General features: G+C 42.9%; 1 protein-coding gene across 6 annotated transcripts in view; it reads left to right on the top strand.

The window, feature by feature from the left end:
- ARHGAP28 (Rho GTPase activating protein 28) overlaps positions 1-21,895 on the top strand; it is a 186,624-nt gene that overhangs the window by 14,344 nt on the left and 150,385 nt on the right. Inside the window, exon 1 of one of the 6 annotated variants that reach the window (XM_021096077.1) lies at positions 10,857-11,203. The exons of 3 other annotated variants lie outside the window; for them this stretch is intronic. Coding sequence is in view for 1 of the 3 variants with exons in the window: in XM_021096084.1 (XP_020951743.1) it covers positions 11,028-11,203 (176 nt within the window). In the remaining 2 variants the exon portion in view is untranslated. Of the gene's footprint in view, positions 1-10,856; positions 11,204-21,895 lie in introns of those variants that run through there. 2 more of the 6 variants (XM_021096072.1, XM_021096084.1) reach the window with 2 other exon arrangements.

Genomic DNA, 21,895 nt, shown 5'->3' with positions numbered 1-21,895 from the left:
CCTCCATGCCCACCATGCCAGGAGGAGTGGCTCATCTCAGGTTCTCAGCAGGATGGGCTCGTCCCAGACTCTCAGATGGGGACAGCACATGAGCTTCACCGTCCTCTACTACCCAAACCTGTCCCTCATACTACCCTGCAGCCCAGAGATTTAACCACAAAGGGGGCAGTTGGATAGCCCCTCTCCAGTGAAGGTCTCTCCCTGCCATTGCTCCCAAGCTCTGAGAGTTCTCAGGTTCCCTTTGCGTGGAAACAGTGCTGCCTTTCTCCTGACACAGTGGTCTATAGCCTTACTTATCGTGGTTTAAAAATCTCGATGTTTAGTCTCCTGAACTTTGGTTTTGAGATTAATGGGGAATTTTTAGAATTCAGGAAGCTCAAGCATCACGCTCTAGTCATGGAAGTCTCATTGTCTTGACTAATATATGTCAAATGTCCTTCAAGCCAATCTTGAAAGTCAGTCTGAACCATAAAGCTTTAGCCATTTCTCTCCTTGAGCTATAACAACCTCTGTTGTTTCTACACCTGCAGATGTAAATGCAACTGTAAGAATGTTATTGGACTGTGACTTCCTCTACAAAGTACTAGGAAGCAACAGTCGCAGGAGAGCAGTGTCCATGGGCCTCCAAAGTAGAGAATAAGATGCTGTGTAACTTATGCCTCTGCAGTTGTGGGATGCAGCCCTGGTAGAGTGGCTTTGAAGAGGGAGTGTAAGGCTGAATTAACAGTGGTTGTAGTGATAAAACCTGTGTTGAAGGGAGAGGACTGTCCTGACCCTCGTATCATCCACTCGCCTCGAGACCCTGTCGTACTTTTCCCTGTTTGTGCTTCACCGTGGAGAATGCACTGTACAGCCATTGCAACCTCTGGCTGGATAGGAAGAACATCATAGTAGGAAAGACAGAAAGGAAAACCTATGACTGCATTCCACAGTGGTATTTTATTATCTTTGTATCCTCAGAACCCAGAATGGTATCTGGCATATATCCTCTCAATAAAGGTATGAATTTATAAAAGTAGGTTTAATTTATACTTAAGGAGATACATGGGGGTGATTGTTCCCTTCAAAAGCTACAGCCACGTGGCTCCATCCAGAAGGGAGTGCAGTCAGTCCTCTTCTCCAGAGAAACCTGGAGGAGCAAACTAGCCCGGAAGGGGGAAGTGGAGAGTCTGCCCTGTGTCTGCGGACAACAGATTCAAATAAGAACAGGAAAACGGCAGGGAAGAAAAATCATCAAAGAAGCAGACTCTAAATGACTGCAGTTACCTGAAGGTAAATTGCTACAAATCAAATGACCTTTAGAATTAGATTTCGTTTGGATCAGATTTGTGACATGTAGGTAATAAGAATTCATGGACTTTAGGAAATAGACGGCTTTCCACCATCAGCTGTTGAAATGAATTCAGAACAAAGGGAGTCTAAATCTTCAAAGCCCTGTGGTTAAGGGTATAATAATTCTTTCTTGAGTATCTCATCATCTTCAGCCTCTTTTCCGTCACTTTGAGAGGATTTTTTAGAAAAACAGCCAAGCCTCAAGTGACCATTTATTCGTATTCCTGTGATGGTGACAAGAACAGACACAGGTCATCAGGTCCTGACAGATGGGCTCTTCTTTCTCTGGAAATGAACAAAACTGTTTCTTGTTTTTAGGGAGCAGACTTTCCTGATTCTTAGAACCCAGCTTTCACCCCACAGTCTCAAAGCTATTTGTAAACATTAATTTGTTTATTCCCACCCACGAAGCACCGGTGAAAATGAAGGAAATGGAATGAAGCAGTGAATCATGACAAACACTGCAATCACTGCTATTTACTGAGATCCTACTCTGATAAATTATATGTTTGCTCCTTACGTCGGAGACTTAGAGATGGGGAATTACCTGCCCAGGTTCATAATATTAGTCTAAGCAATTAAGAGGCAGCATGGTGTTGTTGCTAAATTCCTGAATCCTGGTGCCAGCTTTCCTGGGGTTGAATCCCACCTACAGCTCTTTCTAGGTCTGTGACCTTGGATGAGTTAACCTTGCTGGGCAACTCTTTCCCTTCTGCTAAGTGGAGAGGATAATAATAGTGGTACTGCCACATGGGGTTGTTGTAAGTCCTGAGTGAGTCAAGTGCCTAGCGCAATACGTGGCACCTGCTAAATGCCATGTGAATGCGAGCTGTGGCAATTATTCTGTGGTTGCAAGTGATGAGGGCCCAACTCACACTAGTTTATAAGCTGCAAAAGAAAAGGCAGTAGTATTTGCTTCAGACATCCCTTAGAGAAGAGCTTCAGAAGCACCCCAGGATCTTCGTGTCTCCTTGGCCTCAAGATGTATCAGGCAGGCTCTGTGGTACCAAGACGGCTGTTTGTAGCTACAAGGGCTGCACGATCCTCATGGAGAATGAAAACTTTCTTGTTGTGAAGTTCTGGTAGAGATCCCAGGGGAGTGGCCCAGCTTTGGTCATGTGACAGGCACTGAGGAAGGAGGGCGGGGTGTGCCCAGTCCAAACCTGGAGGCCTGAGGAGGGCTCCGGTGTGAAGGGATCAGGAAGAAATATGAATAAGTATTGTGTGTATATACATAGTCCTAAGGCTGGCAGGTGAGAAAGCAGAGATCAGAACTGTCCTCTTCCTCCAACGCAAGTTTTATTGGTACAGCTATTATGTAATTTAGCCTGATCTGCCTGTCTTCAAAGCCGTTCTAACAGGACTGAATCCCACAGCTGCAGGGGGTAATTAGCACAGCATCCTATCTCTACTTTTGTAGCCCATTAGCACTGCTCTCCTAGGACTTTCCCTGCTCCCAATCTTTTAAGAAAGGCCTTATAAGGTAGCTGCCTTATAACTTCATCTTACATTTGCAGATGTAGAAAGTGAGGGTTGAGTGGACAGGGCTTCTTATTAAAGAGTTGTTTAGGCCTACTTTGTACCAGATGCTACATGAAGTCTGCTAGCAACCTTCTGAGAACCCAGCCAGAAATGACTGGTCTGGAATGCCCAGAGCTGTGGGTTAAGACACCTCTTCAGAGGCTGTGCCAGTAGTCCAGACTAGTGATGCCAAGGCAGTCGGGCTCTCTGAATTTTGGGGGGGCCTGGATGATGATCAATAGTAACCAAGTACATCACTGAATAATGTTTCAACTGACAAACATCAATTTCTTGCTAGCTACCTATGCCTTCTCAGTTTCAAAGGATGGCTCTGTTATAATCAAGACCATTTCTGCAAAAATATTTGTAGTCTTTGAGGTATATTGAGATGTCTTTACTATCTGACTAACATTGGTGGCTAGAGTTTATTAAATTCTGCTCAAATCTCAAGTAGGCACTGCTAACAAAGTAGAAGGTGAAACAACAATGTCTTAAGATTCTATTTAGAGCTTAGCATCTGGCCGTTTGTCATTGGTTTTCCTCATTCCCAGGCTTCATATATATACTCTCTCCAGAGGAGGTTGGGTAGCGCAGGAGATGTAACTCAGAAGTGCTAAATGAAGACCACTTCACTGGGCTGTACAGAGCCCAGGAAGGACCATCTACCAGCAGTGGATCCTGGTAGAAACCCGCAGTGGGTTTCCCACTTGAACTCCTCCCTCGGTATTCACATCCCCCAGTGCCTGGCCTCTGTATCTACTAGCTCCATTGCTAGCATCCTCTCCTTTATGCTTTATTCTCCAGCACAGCTGAACTAGAGTTGGATGTTCCAGATTGTGTCTTTTCTCTGTGCCTTTCTTTTAAGTCTGTAATCTCTGGAATTGCCCTTTTCATCCCCTGCCCTCACCTACTCCTGAGCTGGCCCATCTAGCGTTACCTCCTCTGGGTTCTATGATAACCCACTCCTCCACCCCGCCCCTTGAGGGGACTGTGCTTTCACATTCTTAGTCATTGTGTGTTCTGGGTGCTTGTATTATAGGTAGTGATGATTGTAGGTTCTTAGAATGGATGGGTGGATGGATGGATAGCTGCATGAATAAAGCCTTTGTATAATCACAAAACGTAACACCATAAAACGTATTCCACAATGCAAATCTTTTTACGACAAAGCTTCATGTCTGTTTCCTTCCTCCACTCTGCCAGGCTCTATTACTAGTGATTCATTTCTAATCAACAATGATTTAATTTTTTTTTTGGTAGAAGTCACTTAAGTCACTCAGTTAAGTCACTTTAGTGTCTCAATTATGTTCATCACATAAATAACCCAAGTCTTGACCTGGCTGACAGGCTCTCATGGTGCCAGAGTCTGTTTAATCTGATTACCAAATTGACCATAGGACACAGAATCATTACTGAAGGAAAATAGGCCCTAATATCTTTGTTAAAATAGAGGCTCAGAAAACAGTAGGAAAATCAGAGTAGTCTAAAAATTCTGCATCCTCTTGAAAGCACACAGAAAATAAATTTGTGTAATTTAAATAGTGCCACTAAGTTTAAAAAATATTTCAGTGTAAAAATTCAAGTTTTATCAGCTGACTTGGTATTGAAGGATTTACTCATTACTTTCAAAATACTTGTTTCATTAAAGTATTTTCTCTTTACATTAATTCCCCCTAATTTTACCCAGTCTTTCTAGGGGATTTTGGGGAAGTGGTGACTGTATGTCAGAAGGGGCTTTGACAGAATTACCAAGTTTCTCTAGGTAGGTAAAACTGTGCCCTCATTTCCTGCGAGATAGGGCCAGTGACTCTGGAGCTTCAAACCCTCTTGCTAAAGGAACAGCAGTCGGTGGCTGCAAAGACTCATGCAGCTGCAGCTGTTTTCCTGTTCTGGTACTAAACGATTATCTTAGCAGCAGTTTTACCAGATAAGCAGCCAAGGCCACAAGAGACACTTTTCTTTGGTCCTTGTTAAGGTTTTGAATGAATGCCCTGTTTTCTTGCCTTTCCTGGTGGGGTTGACCACGTTGGAACAGGCCCTTAGTTCATAATACTGGCTGCCGTGTCACTAATGCTTGGGTCCAGAGCTTGTGAGGCTTTCCCAGGTAAGCTTCATTAGGTAAATTAAATCTGACTCATCCTTCAGTGAAGGTTATGAAACACCTTTGGAATTCTGAAGATCAGGTTGTTTAGCCTTGAAGGTTGAACTCAAATGATGCTTCCTGAAAGGCTGAGGTAGAGGACAGGTGACAGGGGATAGTGAGAAAGAGAGGAGGGAACCCACATATACTGAGTGTCTCCAGGAGGCTCCGCACCACGACTAGATGCTGTCTCATTTTATCTTCTGCCAACTATTGGAGGAGATGCCCCGCTTTTCAAATTAGCAAATTAAAACAGGGAAAATGTAACACAGAGAGTAAGGGGGCAAATTGGTAATTCAAACTCAGACTCAACTCTATCTATCACTCTGCCTCTTCTGTTTATTTGGAAGTGCAGAGTTTTTGTGCACCTGTAGATCACATATGCCACTGCACTGTAATGCCTTTTTTTTTTTCTTTTTTTTGTGTGTCTTTTTGCCATTTCTTGGGCCACTCCCGCAGCGTATGGAGGTTCCCAGGCCAGGGGTCTAATTGGAGCCGAAGTCACTGGCCTACACCAGAGCCACAGCAACGTGGGATCTGAGCCACATCTGCAACCTACACCACAGCTCACAGCAATGCCAGATTCTTAACCTGCTGAGCAAGGCCAGGGATCGAACCCGAAACCCCATGGTTCCCAGTCAGATTTGCTAAGCACTGAGCCACGACGGGAACTCCTGTAATGCCTTTTGTAGGTGATTCCACTAACAAGTTCACAAGGTAGAACGAAATACTGAATGAACCCTCAACACGGTCTAAGAACAGTTAGTAAACTGTGTTTAGGTATACCTTACATAAATTTTGAACTATCTTAGCATTGTGCATTGAAAGTACATGTGATTTCTTCTTCATTTATTACGTTTTCATTATCATTATTATATACTAGTGATATGTCCCTCCAATATGCTAATTGGAAAGGCTTTGGAAAGCTGCCACAAAAAAGCATAAAAGCCTACTACCCATTGTACTCCATTATAAAGGAGGAATGGATTTTGAAGCCCAGCACACTTTTCACGAAAGAGAACTATAATACTCAAGAGCCTGGATTCAAGGAGCTTGACTCCCTGGGTGTGAACCCCAGCTTTGGCCCGTCCTAGGCTGGGTGATCTTGGGCAAGTTACCACAACTGTAAAATGAAGATGCTGACAGCACTTACCCAAGAAGCTGTTGTGCACATTTCATGATTGGGGTTCTGATGCTTACCAGGCACATGGCAGTCAGTGCTCAGTAAAAGTGTCTGTTTTGTTTCTTTTCCATGAGAGGAAGCAGGTCTGCAGGTCAGCAGCTTGCTCGGGTCCCGGTGTTCTGCTGGTCCTGACACTGGGTCTCTGGTTCTCAGTCCACTTCAGGGCACTGCAGTGACAACCAGAGCAGTGCCGTGCAGCAAACTAGAATCTTCCCTCTGCTGTTGCCCCTAGTCTAAATAAAATGAAACTGCCATTTCCGTGCCCTGAACAGCCACTGTCTGCCGTAGGGGCAATTTATCAACCCAGTCCTCAAATGGAGAATCTTCCCCAGGATCCCTGGTCACTTTGCTTCTGAGTCAGCTGCCACAGTCTTGTGCTGTCATCCTCTAGCCCAGTAGTTCCCAGGGGGCCAAAAGTGTAAACAGACTCCGCCAGGTCCACAAACCCATGTCCGTCATTCCGAAATCCAAAAAGCTCTCAAGTCTGAAAGATTTTTCCTAACTCATTTGACTGTAAAACTTATTCAGTTGTGAACGTATTTGGCGACAGAGCACCTGAACTGACGCGAGTTTATTTATGGTTTGTACTCACCCCTTGCAGTGTGAGGTCTCGCACAGCTGACTGCAGACGCACTAATGCTTTTGCTTACTGGATGCTGCCCAGATCTCACAGGAAGACTTATCAGGCAGGGGCTTGGCAGGAAGGGATGGGGAGTTCAGGTGTGTGAGCAGAGTGTAGTGAAAGGTCTGCCTGTAAAGGTGTGGGTGGGTTGAAGGACCAACAGGGATACTGCAGGAGGGCAGATGGAGGGAGGGTGTGATCAACCAGGAGCCATTCCCATCCCTAGGTCTGAAGGGAGACGGAGGGAGAGCTGCAGGAATCCGGAGAGAGCAGCATGGGAGAAGGCTGCCGTCAAGGGGTTGTGGCAGCAAAATAGCAGAAAAGAAGCCTGGGAAATAAATACCCAGCTTGGTTTCCCCGCCCCCACCTCCAGTCTTCTGTTGGAGCTTCTTTTTGGTCACACCCTACCTGAGGCCAGAGGCAAAAGAGCTCATGGCTATAGACTGTAAGGTGGCCACTGGGCACCAAACAGGTGCATGATGGTGACAAGAGGATCTGGAGGGCAAAGAGAGACTATCTTATACAGCATGTCCTATAACATCTAATCCATGCACTCTTCCACATTTATAAACTTAAGAACGCTTAAAGAGCTATAGTTTAAGTCAACAGCATATATCCACATTCAAAAAATATTAGTGCATACATGTGCAACTTTTTTTTTTTTTTTTTTTTAGGTTTCAGTGCCATGGAGACTTAGGAGCCATTTATAAATGATTCCTTGGCTACCCTGAAAATCCGAGTTATTGCACTCCAAAGTGCTATTTCATTCACTAATTCATTCACCTATTCACCTGTTCGTTCAACACATGTTCCGTCTTGAATGCCTACTCTGCGTGACATGGGCTCTGGGACATAAAGACACAAATGTGAACCTAGCACTTCCAATAGCTTACAACTTAGGAGAAGGCACCGATTTTTTAGGAAATAATTATACAATCCTGGGTTAGCAAAGCTTCATCTCAAATCTGTCTTGCTGCTGTGGGCTCTGTTTTGAGGACTTTGTGGCCACATCTGAGCTCAGTGAGAACACCACACTGCCCTGTTAGCTCCGTGTGACTGAGGCCAGGAGTCAGGTGTATTATGCTCAGGCCACACGTGGTTCTGGCCGACTTTGCTTTCACTCCATGGCAGAATGAGGTGGTTCCCACCACAGAGGCAAGAGCAGTCTCCATGGCAGGGCAAAAGGGGTGGCTTTAGAACACCCAAGAAGGCTTCACGAGGGTAGGTGGGGGGTTTCGAGGATGTCCAGAGAGGAAAATGACAGATTAAGAGCAAAAGCAAAGTAAGAATGCAGGACAGGCTTGGGTAAGTGGGCCATAGAATCTTGGGAATGAAAAAGTAGTAGGTACCAAAACAGATGATGAGAACCTACTCTAAGGAACTTAGATTTTATTTTGTAGCGAGTGGGTTACACCTGAGGATTTTTGAAAAGGGGAGGTCCTATGTTTTAGGAAAATCACTCTCGCAGCCCTTTGAATGTGGGGGAGAGTTGAAGAGGAAGGTGATTGAAAGTCATCTATGTCAAGGGAAGATCCCCTGGAAAGAGATGGTGACTTGAGAACAAAAGACAGTAGCAGTGGGAATAGGAAGAATGGTTGGCAGACATTTTGAGAAAGAAATGACAGATGTGATCATTGTTTGGAGGGAGGAGCCAAAGCGACCGCAGGGTGTCTAACATGTGCATGGTTAAGGGAAAGGGGAGGCACCCTGAAGCTACCTGGTGGAGCCCTCTGCCATGTGGGACAGGAGTTAGGGCCCTGCAGGCATTTAAAATTGTCGGTTAGTAGCTCTGAAACAGACCAAAAATGTCAAGGAGAAATTCTATGCCTAGAAAAGTTTCTACTACTTTAATCACCTATGGTAATTCCAAAATCCAAAAAGCTGTGAAATTTCCCATTTCTTTCTTTCTTTTCTTTCCTTTTTTTTGGTCTTTTTAGGGCCGCACCCGTGGCATATGGAGGTTCCCAGGCTAGGGGTTGAATCAGAGCTGTAGCCGCTGGCCTATGCCACAGCCACGTGGAATCCGAGCCGAGTCTGCAACCTACACCACAGCTCACAGCAACGCCAGATCCTTAACCCACTGAGTGAGGCCAGGGAATAAACCGGAGTCCTCATGGATACTAGTCAGGTTGGTTTCCACTGAGCCATGACGGGAACTCCCATTTTTTTCAGTTTCTTGTCAGAACTTTTTTGGTGACAAACCTGACCTGAATTAATCTGAAGTTTCTGATGTGGCTCAGTGGTAACAAACCCAACTAGGATCCATGAGGACTCAGGTTCGATCCCTGGCCTTGCTCAGTGGGTTAAAGACCTGGCATTGCCGTGGTATAGGCCAGCAGCTGTAGCTCTGATTCGACCCCTAGCCTGGGAACCGCCGTATGCTGCAGGTGGGGCCCTAAAAAGCAAAATAAATAAATAAATAAATAAAACATTTGAATACAGGGTGTGGGCCCAAATGCAGCAGTCAGGGTGTTCTTTACTAAATGGTGCAAGGACCAAATTACATTTTAAAACTAAAAGATACTTATAAATTTTAAAGCATATCTATCCCAAGATTTGAGATGAGGCACTGTGGACATGTATCAATACTTATACTATTTCTTTATTTTATGTTTTAAGAAAGTATTCTCTTAGTATTGATGTCTTTGGCATTAAACATGGTAGGTAAAAAGATGCCTTTTTGTAGCAGAAATTTTGGGAGAGTGAAGCATTCTTTGTGTGTGCCCGTTCTAAACACTGATGCTTGAGAAGTTTCTTTAGTCATAACATTAGGATACTAATATTGCTTACCTTACAGAGTTGTTTAAAGAGCTAATGGACAAGATCTAACACATGACCAGTAGGTATTTTAATAAATATTTGTCATTATTATCCCATCCTTTTAATCAAGAAGACTTTTCTAAAGAGCCTTTTGGAGATATATATATATACATATATATATATTCAAAAATTATATATATATATACACATATAAATATATTCTTTCCCAGTTTCTGAAAGTGCAGTGAAAACAAATGTGTCCTATCTTTATGAATGTGAAGGAAGCAGCAGCAGAGAGAACCAGCATTTCTTGAGAGCTGGAAGGTACTTGGTGCTTTTGACCTCATGAGAAGAATATTCCTTTCCTGCTTCACAGATAGCAGAAACCGATTCCTAGATGTTAAGTAGCAGATCACCCTTCAGTAAGGGATAAACTAAATTCTCTTTCCAGACCGCCCGCTCCCAGGGGAATATAAGAGACTGCAGGTACAACGCCTTGCCAAGATGGGCCTGTTTTTCATTGCTTGAAAGAACCCTGTCTTTCCCTCAGAGTCTGATACAGGTAAAGACATACTTGAGACCCCAGATTTCTGACTGTGCCCCCCTTTACTCGCTTCCCCCCAGAGGCTGCCCCCTCCCTCAATAAAGACCTCTGGGAATAACAAGTACTCTGCCCATAATAATCAAGTCTAATTTTCAGACAAGCTGAAAGCAGTATCTGTGAATTTGATCAGGATCAGGAGGAGGAAAGGGATGTGGAGTGAGGTAAGAGTCTGGTTGTCATGGCACCGAGGGTGAGGGAGGGAAGCGCTCTGCTCCCAGGGAGAGGGCATTACCTGCCCCAAAGAAAAGGAAATCAAGTTTATTGTAACCTGAAGAAGTAAACAGCAACGTAATCCGGTTCTTCAATTTTTCATGTGGATGCTTTCAACCAGAGGGTCACATTTTCTTTCTTTCTTCCCCAGACCACGCGAGTTAGCCTGGCCCCTCCAGACTGGGGCTCCCCAGGCGTGGTTTCTTTCTCTCGCTCCCCCGCTGCCAAGCAGGAAATGTTCCTCGCCACGGGATAAGCCTCCCGTTTGAAGGGGTGGGGGTGGGGAGTGAGAAAAGGAAAAGGAAAAGAAACAAAGCAAGAAAAACTTTACTAGAGCAGCTAGCCCGAGCTCCTAAGGATCGCGGAGGCCGGGTTCCAGTTTCCTAGAAACGGGGATCCCACTCCCCACTTCCCCCATCCCCACCCCCTGCACCCCGCTCCCCACCTCTCTCTCCCCCTTCCCGCCCGGCTCTCCCCCTTCCCGCCCCACCCCCACCCCCACCCCCTGTGGGGCTTGTGGGCGTGTATTTAAATCCATGCTAATCGGGTGCCGGCGGGCGGGGCGGCGTGCCTGCGCCCCTGACAGCGCGGGAGGAGACCCTGGGAGCCGCACGGCCAAGCCTCCCCACCGGGGACCGGTCCTGTGCGCTAGCCCATGCTGATCCCCGCCTTTGTTCTCGGGCCGGAGCGAGGACATGCGCGGCTGACGATGGAAGTGGAGGACTCGGGCGGCGTGGTGCTGACCGCCTACCACTCGTACGCTCGCCCCCAGCCGCCCAGCTCCGAGCCGCGTTGCGCGCCCCGGGCCGCCGCCAGCCACCCGGGCAGCAGGTACCCAACCGCGCCAAAGGGCAGAGGTCTCCTGGGTTTGGGGGTTCCTGTGCAGCTGGATTTTCCGTCAGAGCACAGGACCAGCATCTCTTGATTGTTGTTTCGAGTTTGGATGGACTCGCTGAGTGAGCCTACCGTTCTTTGTATATTGTCCTTGATTGGAAGTGGGAAGCGCACCCAGTCTCAGCCGGCAATGGCTAAAGACCTTGGCTAGGAGAGGTTAGCAGTAGAGCTGTGTTCTCGATAGAATTTGCTGATAATAGGTATATGCCTCATTTCTGCCAAACTCACCTCTTGTACTATTGGGGAATTAGAAATGATAGTTTAAAATGAAACAGCAGCTGATAATGAACCAAAACAAGGGAAAATACATTACCTCAAGTCCGCAGACGCTATCGAGAACTTCTTTAGTAACTGTATTTCACATGAGCTAAAACATAAATGGAGAGATTTTCCAAAAAGGAAATAATCAGTAGACTGTTAAAAACAGTTTTATTTCTAGCTTTTAAAAAATTTTTTCAATTTATGATATAAATTAAAAAAAAAAAACCTTTCGATTTATATGTGTGCGTCACTATTGTATTATTGCCAAAGTTGCCTCTATCAATAAATGCAATTACAATTTTCCTTGGATCAAAAGAGGTCTGTAAGCTTCTCACTCTGTGCTTTTTAGATTTACTAAATCAGAGATCTGTGTTAAATTACTCTGTCAGGGTTCATCTATTTGATGCAGCATCAAGGCCAATGAGATTTCTATTAACTAAACAAAAATATATTAGACCCTTAGGAAGTTTCCTTGGGTGGAGAAAAATATTACACTAACAAGTGAGATGATTTGATGTCTGATACATATTTAGGAGAAGTATTACTTGCTTAAATATGACTATTTATCTGCCATGGCTCCATTGATGAACAGTTTACTTTATGAGTGGGGAGTTGGAGTGGCATTGTTTTTTTGCATGTTTATTTTCAGTAACATTTTTCCTCTTACTTTTATCTTTAGTTATGTGCTAAGGATTACTTGTTTCCTAATTGAATTGTCTTGCATGGCTTTCAACAGATTGTGACTTTATTTCAAGGAATATCCCCTTGGCTAGCATCCATGAGAAGAGCAAACTGTATTGGCATGAGGTCTACACTGGGCTTGGCTAACAAAGAAAATACTGTTTCTTCCAAAAAGAGAAGGTCGAGGGAAATCAAATTTTTATATAAAGACAATAAGAAAATAACATTTTTCTTCCAGCTTTAAGAGCTGTGCACATTCTTTTTATTAGCTACTTGAAGGTACAAACTTAACATTTGTCTTTAGGGTGTTTTCTTTCCTAAGCATGATCCTTGGCCAAAATCACTCAGATTTTGAGTAGCCACATAGATGTAAGCGACTTGATGAGAAACAGGGGCCTCGTCTGTGCATGGTCAGATGGTCCTGGTGTAGCTGTCCAGTCTGGCTCCCTGCAGCTGTCTAGGAGCTAGAACCAGATGGTGCCATTTGGGCTATCTGAAATCATATCCCTTCCCAAAGCAAAGTGGAGAAGTTCCATTAACTCAGCATGTGGTCTCGTGGAATAATAATATGTGAGAGCAAAAGAGCTGCCTAGGATAGCTCATGTTTTACCATACAGTTGCCAATTAGGTTTATGTTGCCTCAAGTTTGCCTTTTTGGTGACTGCCCTGCAGCCTCTGCATAGGAACCTTTGTGCCACTCACTCTCTGATGGAAGAGATGGATGACCTCCGCCCCCTAACTCCTCGGTCCCCTGTAACAGCAAATCAAAAAGGTTCCTGTATGTGCAGGGAGCCAGAGGACACCATCAATCATGAGTCTGATAACAGAAATAATCAGGCCCGAGTTATTAACCTTTGACTCACTAACTACTGATCAATACTCCCTTTCAAGCCAAGGAGCAAAATCATATTGTTCTACTTATGAAGAGAGCACTCTCTCTTTCAAGACTACCCTTTCCTTTAAATTGCTTACATATGTGTAACATAATTGTGGAGCAGTGACCAGTGGGGCACCAGGAAGCGTGGACTATTGTATCTGACTTATGAAGCATCGTCATTCTTTAGCTCTGGGTTAGCATAGTTTCAATTCACAGCAAACCGTCTCCTTATTTTCCAAGCTTGTTTCATCTAACTTTATGTGCTATTGACTTTTTGGGGACTATTTTTTTTTCCACTAAAATAAACTCTTTCTCTCTCTCTCTCTCTCTCTTTTTTTTTTTTTTTTGGCTTTTTGCTATTTCTTGGGCCGCTCCGGTGGCATATGGAGATTCCCAGGCTAGGGGTCGAATCGGAGCTGTAGCTGCCAGCCTACGCCAGAGCCACAAGCAACTCGGGACCCAAGCCGCATCTGCAACCTACACCACAGCTCACGGCAACCCCGGATCGTCAACTCTCTCTCTCTCTCCATTATTCTCTTTTCTTCATTATTGTATCCCAAGTGCTCAGAGCAGTGTCTGGCCATTGTAGTTGCTGAATAAATTAATGAATTCTTACTAAGATGATAAAATGGCCAAGACAAAATGGAAGATTTTTAACAACAGAGCCCTTTTGTACCTACTATGTGCCAGAAACACAGTAGGCATCAGTGATAAAAGATGAACAAGACAAAGATCCTGCCTTGAGAATGTGGCCATTTACCTTTCAGACCAATAGGATTTTTAGAAAAAGCTTGAGATAAGTGGCAAGATTTCAAAATCAAGAAGCTTCAGATATAAATCTGCACTTCACTGTCCCATTTAAAAAAAAAAAATTCAAACGATCCAGCAACTCAGGCCTCCACGGGCTGACGATGAGTAATGGCTACTCCTTGGGATCCCTCTCCCTATTACTCTTCCACACGGATGCCAGGTGTCCGTTGCACTTTCTTTTGGGGCTTGCCCGTTTTATTTTATTAAAGTAAATAGCCAGTATAAAGTGTATTTGCCAGTTTCTCAGGAGCCAATATAAAGTATATTTGCCAGTTTCTCGGGTTTGGAGTCCCACTGCCAGACTGTTCGTCACTTAAACCATTTCCTACCATGTGACCTTGAGCAGTCAGCTTCAGCTGCTTAGACTAGAGCCCAACACCAAGGAAACATCTGCTCACTGTAGCTGTTTTCTTGCTGTTATCACTTTTAATAACAATTGTGGATGTAAAGAGGAGTAAAACATTTTGGTACGTATTTTCCAAACTTACTCCTGCAGGAAAGAGGCTCAGGAGTATAAGAATTTGTTGGGAGGAGGGAAATCAATTCCTTATCTCACAGACATTCTATATTTACATTCTATTGTAAAGATAAGCGAGAATAAAGGGTTATAAATTCTCTGTTCTGCTAAAACAAATGGTTGGAATTGTCTTTAAAATTGTGTGATTTTTAGAGAGGTTCAGCTCCTAGATCCTTACTCAGAATCCAGGGTGAAACACATGTTAACATGTGTTCCAAATTATTTCACTTGCCAAATGAAAGGTAGCCAAAGATAAAGCCGGCTACCTTGTTTTACAAAGATTTCCAAAGTTATGTAAGGTAAGTTATACAGCCATTTTGGCGCAGGTATAGTATAAAATGGCCATGAGTATTTCCGATGTTGATCTCCATACACCATAAACTCCCAGAGAGAGGACAAAAATAGAGGAAGAAAAGAGCCAACTGTTCCTTAGAAACAAATATAGAAGCTCGCCAAGGTTAACCTAGGAATTATAATTCTGCAGCAGTGTTAAAACTTTTGTCAAGAGCGTATTGTTTCCTAATAGCACAGCTATTCATTGAGATGGGAATGATTTGATTAAAATGGAATTAGGGATGAATAGAAAGTAACTCTTTGTGGAAAAGATTAAAGTTAGCAACTTTTAGTGACGTAGTTATTGGTATGTTCCTGGATTGACATCAATTCATTAAAAAGACATTTATTTCAAGGTGCCAGCTCTTGTTCAGTTATGCATTAATGTAGGTCTATATGAGCATATAGACATATACACAGGTACACCAAATTCTGGGCATAGTAGGTATACTTTCTTAGAGGATTCAGAAAGAATAATGAAAGTGGATTCTTAAGGAAGAATAAGGTCATTCTTTATGTGATAGTTGAAACCAGAGTTGGTGTCTCTGGTTTCTTTTCACAGTGGGGACTCTGCTGACTGTAGGTACCTCCATGTGTAGAGCTGTTGGAAACATCTGGCACATTTCCTTTGATCGTGCCATTTGGCTAAACGTTTGGACAGTTGCTCTGTCCATTTTTAAGCTGTTCCTTTCTCCCTGATCTTTATTCCTTAATGTATCCAAAAAAATTCAGGGAACTTCAGCTGTTGTAGAACCATTTTCATGTGGATGAAGGTGGGAGCTTTTCCTTAACTTTTTATTTTGATGCAATTTTCGACAGAACCAGAAACCTTGCAGAAGTAGTGCAGAACGTTCCCAGGTAACCTTCTGTAGTTTCTCCTAATGTTAACACCTTGCAGAACTGTGTTCTATTATCAAAACCAAAAAATTAATTCAGCTACAGTACTGTTAACTATAACTATAGACTCTATTCTGATTTCAACAGTTCTTCCACTAGAATTGGAAATTTCTGTTGTAGGACTGAATCAGGAATTCCATGTGGAATTTAGTCATCACTCCCAAACTTCCTATGATCCATGACAGTCTGTTGTCTTTTGTGACCTTGACACTTTTGGCTTACCAACTCCTTGTTTTGTAGGAAGTCCTTCAGTTTGGATTGGGCTGATGTCTTCTCATAATTGGATTGAAGTGATGCATTTTGGGTGAGAATTCTAAAGAATGATGTCAGTCAGTGCCTGCCATGTTTTCCTGCTGAAAGTTACTTCTCCCCCCGCCCCCCCATAATTAATAAATATCTTGGGAGAGACATTTTTTTGACTCTGCTAACAATCTGTTTCTCCTCAAACTTTCCTCCTCTGATTTTAGCATCCCATCCATCTATGGATCTTGCCAGTAACATTTATTACAGTGATGTTCTAATAGTGATTTTCTATTTTCTCATTCCTTACATGTTTGGTTTATTTTACATACTATAAAACCCACATTCAGTATTCTCTCTAATTTTATTACTTGTATCTTTTCCTCCTTGAAAAGTGTCAACCAAATATAATGTAACCTACTGTTCTTTTCACAGTTTTGTCACAAAGTACAATAAAGTGGTTTTGTTTTTTCCGGTCTGAGTTTATGAAACTTATAAAGATAAATTCCCTAATTTTCCAAGTCCATGATTTTTTAGAAGCAAAATTTTATTACAGGCTTCATAGAAAAATAATCAGAAAATTGCTAAATCAAATACTGTGTTCAGAGGTGGTGATTATTAGATCCTACTTTGCCTGGAGCTTGTTACTGAGGCTCTTTTTCTGTTTTCTTAGAACTACGATTGCATCTGATGGGAACCATTTTCCCCTTACTAGTGTTCCTGAAATGTTACTGGAGCATTTTGCAAATGTATCATCACTAAAGCAAACATTCTACTTTGTATATAATCAACATTTCTTCTCATTCCATCCTTAAACTAAACTATTTCACTTTTGAGGTCATCTCCATTTTCTTTTCTCAATCTGTAGTCTCTAGATATCAGTTCTTGCAAAAAATAGAAGTAAAATGTTATACAGCGAAGTAAAGGAAGGGAATAAAATATTTCTCAGAAGAAAATTTTGGAAATAAAGTTTATGCATTTAAATGATAAATTTTGTTTTTAAGCCTCTTAAATATCTTCATTTTTATTTTTATTTTTTTTGGCTGCACCTGTGGCATATGGAAGTACCAGGGTCAGGGATCGAATCTCACCCACAGCTATGACCTACACTGCAGCTACAGCAACGCCAGATCCTTAACCCACTGTGCTGGCCAGAAAGTAAGATCCAAGCAGTGAGTTATAGGTAATCTTCCTAAGGCTCTTTTTAGGCAGAAAGAAGGGAGGGCAGTTTTTAATTCTTTTTTTTTTTTTTTTTTAGTTTTTAATTCTTGAACCCTTAAGTTCCTGTTCTTAGAATTTTTCATTTTATTTTATTAATTGCTTTCTTTAACTACTAAGGTAGATGTCTGTAGCTAAACACACATCTTTCACTTCGTTTCTTCCATGTGATTTGTGATATAACAGTTCCTTTTTTTTTTTTTTTGCTTTTTAGGGCTGCTCCTGTAGTGTATGGAAGGTTCCCAGGCTAGGGATCCAGTTGGAGCTGCAGCTGCCAGCCACAGCCACAGCCACAGCCACACAGGATCCAAGCCATGACTGCGATCTACACCACAGCTTATGGCAACACTGGATCCTTAACCCAGTGAGTGAGACCAGGAATTGAACCCGCAACTTCATGGTTCCTGGTCGTATTCGTTTCCACTGCGCCATAATGGGAACTCCAGTATAACAGTTCTTAATGCAGGTTAAGCTATGCCCTGTGAGAATTAATGGGGTTTTCCTCTTTTCTCTCCAAATATTTAATTGAGTTTTCACCTTATCTTGATTTTGAGGCCAACTAAGGGACAAGCCAGTCCTGGACCATGCCCATGTGAAGAGCAGTTCTGTTCTACACGTGGCTTAGAAATTTAGGATAAGTTGAGCGAGGTGGTGCAATGCAGTCCAGACTTCAAGCCTTCCCTGGTCTCCCATAAACCTGAGCCTGGTCCCTACTTATCAGTGATCTTGTACCCACAGGAAATGCTGAACCTAAGTTGGGCTTCAAGGATTTCTGATTAGAAATAAATCCAGGGCCTGTTGTAGTCTGAACTTGAATCTTCTGGAGAAGTCAGAATCAGAGTGGCCTCCAGGGCGTGGGCACTTGTGTTCATCTTCCAAGGCATTCATTTTGATAAACTTTGGTTTTAGAATACCGCAACTACAGAGACGAGACAGTCATTTTAGTTATATATAAACAGTGTGGTTGGGGCTTCTCTGCTAACTGCCATGTCTTTAAAAGTCTTCTCTAACTATTCTTAATCAACCAGGTTGTCCAGAGTGTATTACTAATAGGAACTAAGCATCTTGAAACACCAGTAATAAGTAAGGACTAATCTCTGTGGTACAGCTGGGAAGCAAAGTATAGGACTTCTCTTGTGGTGCAATGGGTTAAGGATCTGGTGTCACTGCAGTGGCTGGGGTTGCTACTGTGGCTCAGGTTCCATTGATGACCAGGGAACTGCTGCATGCTATGGGCATGGCCAAAGAAAGAAAGAAAGAAAGAAAGAGAAAGAAAGAAAGAAAGAAAGTGTCTTGCTGAAGACCCCATAAAGAATGACCAGCTTGCTGAGCCAGGCTCTGAATTTGTTCTGCTGGCACCTGGTCACTTGCTTCCATTACCTCCGAGCCCTCTCAGGCCACAGCATGGACTAGTGTGTTCTGGAACAACAGCAAGGAGAACATGGAGGAAGGGAAAACTAGCTCCTTGATGGGAGAACATTAAGGGTCTAGAACTGGAGAAAAGGTAGGGACTGTTATGAGCATGACATTTCCTTTGCTTCCTTTCAAATACTCTTCCAGCTCCCCATGCACGTTATCTCACCAAACGTAACTTGGAGAGTCTCGGAAACACACTTGCTGTGACTTTTCATTGGCATCTTAAAGAAAAACATTTCTGACCTCAATAGAGTAAGCAATTAAATGGGAAAAGAGCTGACTGTAAGTTTCCGCAGATTCTGTTTTGCAAAAAACAGAGGCTGCCTGGCCCCCGTGATTTTTAGCATACCACAACTTAACTTCTTTCCTCCTCCCTTATAAACTCAGTGATTACAAGGTCGACTTGGCAACTGTTTTTTGTAAAATCAAAATTGTGCTTAGTTGCAGAAAGTTCCACTCCCGAGGACTCCCACCTCTTTAGTTGCTGGGAGCGTGTAATTGGAAAAAGCAGGCCATGCTCTGCCTGTTTAGAGCTGTGTCATCCTTTGCGGGGCAGTGAGTCAACACCAGCTAAAACAACATGAGTCATTGCTTAGAAGAAGCCCAAGGGAAGCTGATTTCAATTATACCAATCCTAAACAAACATGATACTTCTCTTTTCCAGACGCTAAAATAGTTCTTAATGTAGGAGGTAAAAAAATTAGCACCAATTCTCTTTAGAGTTCATGGAAGTACTTGGCTACTCAGAGGACTTTCTAATGTGTCTTAAGAAGGAATTGTCTTCAGTTAATCAAATATTACCCTGATTTATTCTCTCTTCTGTCTCTTCCATTCCCACTCTGCTCATACCCAATTCAGATCATTACTCTTTTAATCTGATTTCAGAACTATTGAATTCAAATTCATAAAATAAAAAATGTGATTTTATAACTGTTTGCTTATTCTGCTCCAGGATCCCCCTGTGTGTTTATTTCTCTAGCGTCTAAAAGATGGTTTTAAGGGCCACCATGACTTGGGGGATGAGAAGTGATTTGGAAGGCCAATGCCATTGTTCAAGTGAAGATGCTGAGAGCCTAGACTAGGATGGTTCCAATATGGATGGAGGAGAGTAATGGAGTCTATGGGGAAAACAAGCAATGAAGTGGGTATGATTTGGTGATTAAATGAATACTGGAGATCAGGAAAAAAATCTTGGGTTTTTGTCTTGGAGTGTTATTAACTTAAATTGGGAATTCTGATAGACGAGCATATTGTGGATGGGGGAAGTTTAGCCTATGAAATGTTGAGCTCAGTGTATATGCCCAGCTGATAGTTGGCTGAACATCTTGGAAGCTTGGGAGGGATCTCAAGGCTGAAATATATCTATGCTGTTTATTCCTGGGAGACTTAAGTATCTGAGAGATAGTTAAGACTGGGACTGGTTGAGATGTGGCAGGAAAGAATAGAGTCTCTACAGAGATAGCAAAGATGGAAACCCAGGGAGCAGTGCCAGTGAGGGAGCGGCAGAGTTTGGGAGCCTCTGATAAAGCTAAGAGGGACAGGAGCATTCTGGAAGCCAAAGCCTTGGGCTCGGAAGGAGTGGACAGCCATAGCAAGGAAGCTAAATGACCAGTAAGGTCAAGACTAAAAGTCGTCCACTGGATTCGTAGTGTGGATAACACTAAGATCTTAGCTGGCTTGGGTTTAATGGAGGGAAGAAAGGTAAGCTGGTCTGTTGTAGGTTGAAGAGTAAATTTGAGGTAAAGAAACAGAGGGAGCAAGTTGAACCCTTTGTAAAAGCTTAGCTTATGGGAAGGTCAAGAGAGAGAAAGGCACAGTGAAGGGAAGAGCTTTTAAAACTTAGCAAAAAGAACTGAAAATTGGCTAAAAGTGAAGAAAGAAACCTAGCATTTCTAAAAGACGAGACACATTTAGTCTCCTACTTATAATTCTGTGCTAGCATTTTTGCATATAGGATGAACGTTTGTCACCGGCCCTACAATAGTTTGTCAGCACTTCTGGGCCAGGAGCATTGTCTGTTTTCTTCATTGCTGAACCCTTAACTGCCCCCCACCCCCTCCATTAAAGGGCCTGGCACTCAGTAATGTCTTAACAAATGATGGCTGAGTAAACATAGTGAAATGGAAATGGACCTCTCCTTGGGTTAAGAAGCTATTAGGGAAGTCTTCCAAAATCTGAGCATCACTTCCTTTGTGAAGTCTTCCCTGACTGCCTCCTCCTGAAGCAGATTGGTCCCCTCCACCTTTATACCTTCTCTACCTCATACCTTCCCCTAGTATTGCTAGTGTGGCACTTGTCCCACTACCTACTAGTGTTACTTACATAGCTGACCTTTCTAACAAGGAAGAGTTTGTTGATGTCCAGGACCATATCTTAGTCATCTCAGTGTCCCTGGCCTAACTCAGTGCCAGGTACATACATGTTTATTGAAATAATAGTAAATTAATTATTAAAAAATAATAATTCATTAAATAATAGTAAAGGTAATATTCCCATCAAATACAGGATGCTATTTTCATAATTTTGCTGTTATTTTTTGACCCTAGAAATATTAGAAATCTTGAATTGAGGTTGTGTTGGGGAATACACTGTTGTGACCTTACATACTATCTGCTTTCCCAGAATCTACTAAGTTAGCCTTTAGTCATAGGATAACATAAACTCTTGGTAACATGCTATGAAGTAAAGAATAATTAATAAAAATCAAACTGGTAAAGACTATAAATAAACATGCCGTGACACGTAAAACTGAGAGCTGCATGGATAATTAATAGAAAGTAAATATACCCTGCGTTGTTTCAAAGATTAAATTTTGCTTAAGGGTCATTTCACTCATTAAAACAGGGAGAACGTAACTCTAGATTTTTCTAGTAAAAGTGAAATTGAACAACCACCTATTGAGCCTCCTTGTGCCAAATACTTTCTTAGGTTCTGAGCCTGCAAAAAACGGTTAGTAGTCCTTCAGTGAGAATGGAGGGACTGTTAACAGGTGTTCCAGCTACATCTGAAGTTCAGCTCCTTGAGGGCAGAAACCGTGTCTCCCCAGCATTAGCTCACCGGCCCTGAGTGGACGCTCAGGATTTGAATGGTTGAAAGAATGCCTGAGAGAAATAGCATGAGGTGCTTCAGAAAAGTACAGGAGGTGTAACGGACGCTTGGGGCTTAAACTGGTGAGAGTGAGAAAGGGGTTAAAGAAAGCATCTGGGCAGAGTCATAACTAGATGAAGTCTTAAAGAATGAGCGTGAGTCAGGAGGAGGAATGAGAGTGGGAAGAGTGTTTTGGCAAAAGAACCAGCCTGAGGAAAAGGGTCAGCCATGTAGCCACAGTTGCTGGTATGCTGAGACTGGGGAATATGAGACCAGCCAGGGAGGGTGGAGA

Source organism: Sus scrofa, chromosome 6 (assembly GCF_000003025.6).
Source record: "Sus scrofa isolate TJ Tabasco breed Duroc chromosome 6, Sscrofa11.1, whole genome shotgun sequence".
Taxonomy (NCBI): Eukaryota; Metazoa; Chordata; class Mammalia; order Artiodactyla; family Suidae; genus Sus; species Sus scrofa.
Note: the sequence above shows the minus strand (reverse complement) of the source record. Positions and strands in the feature narration are given on the sequence as shown.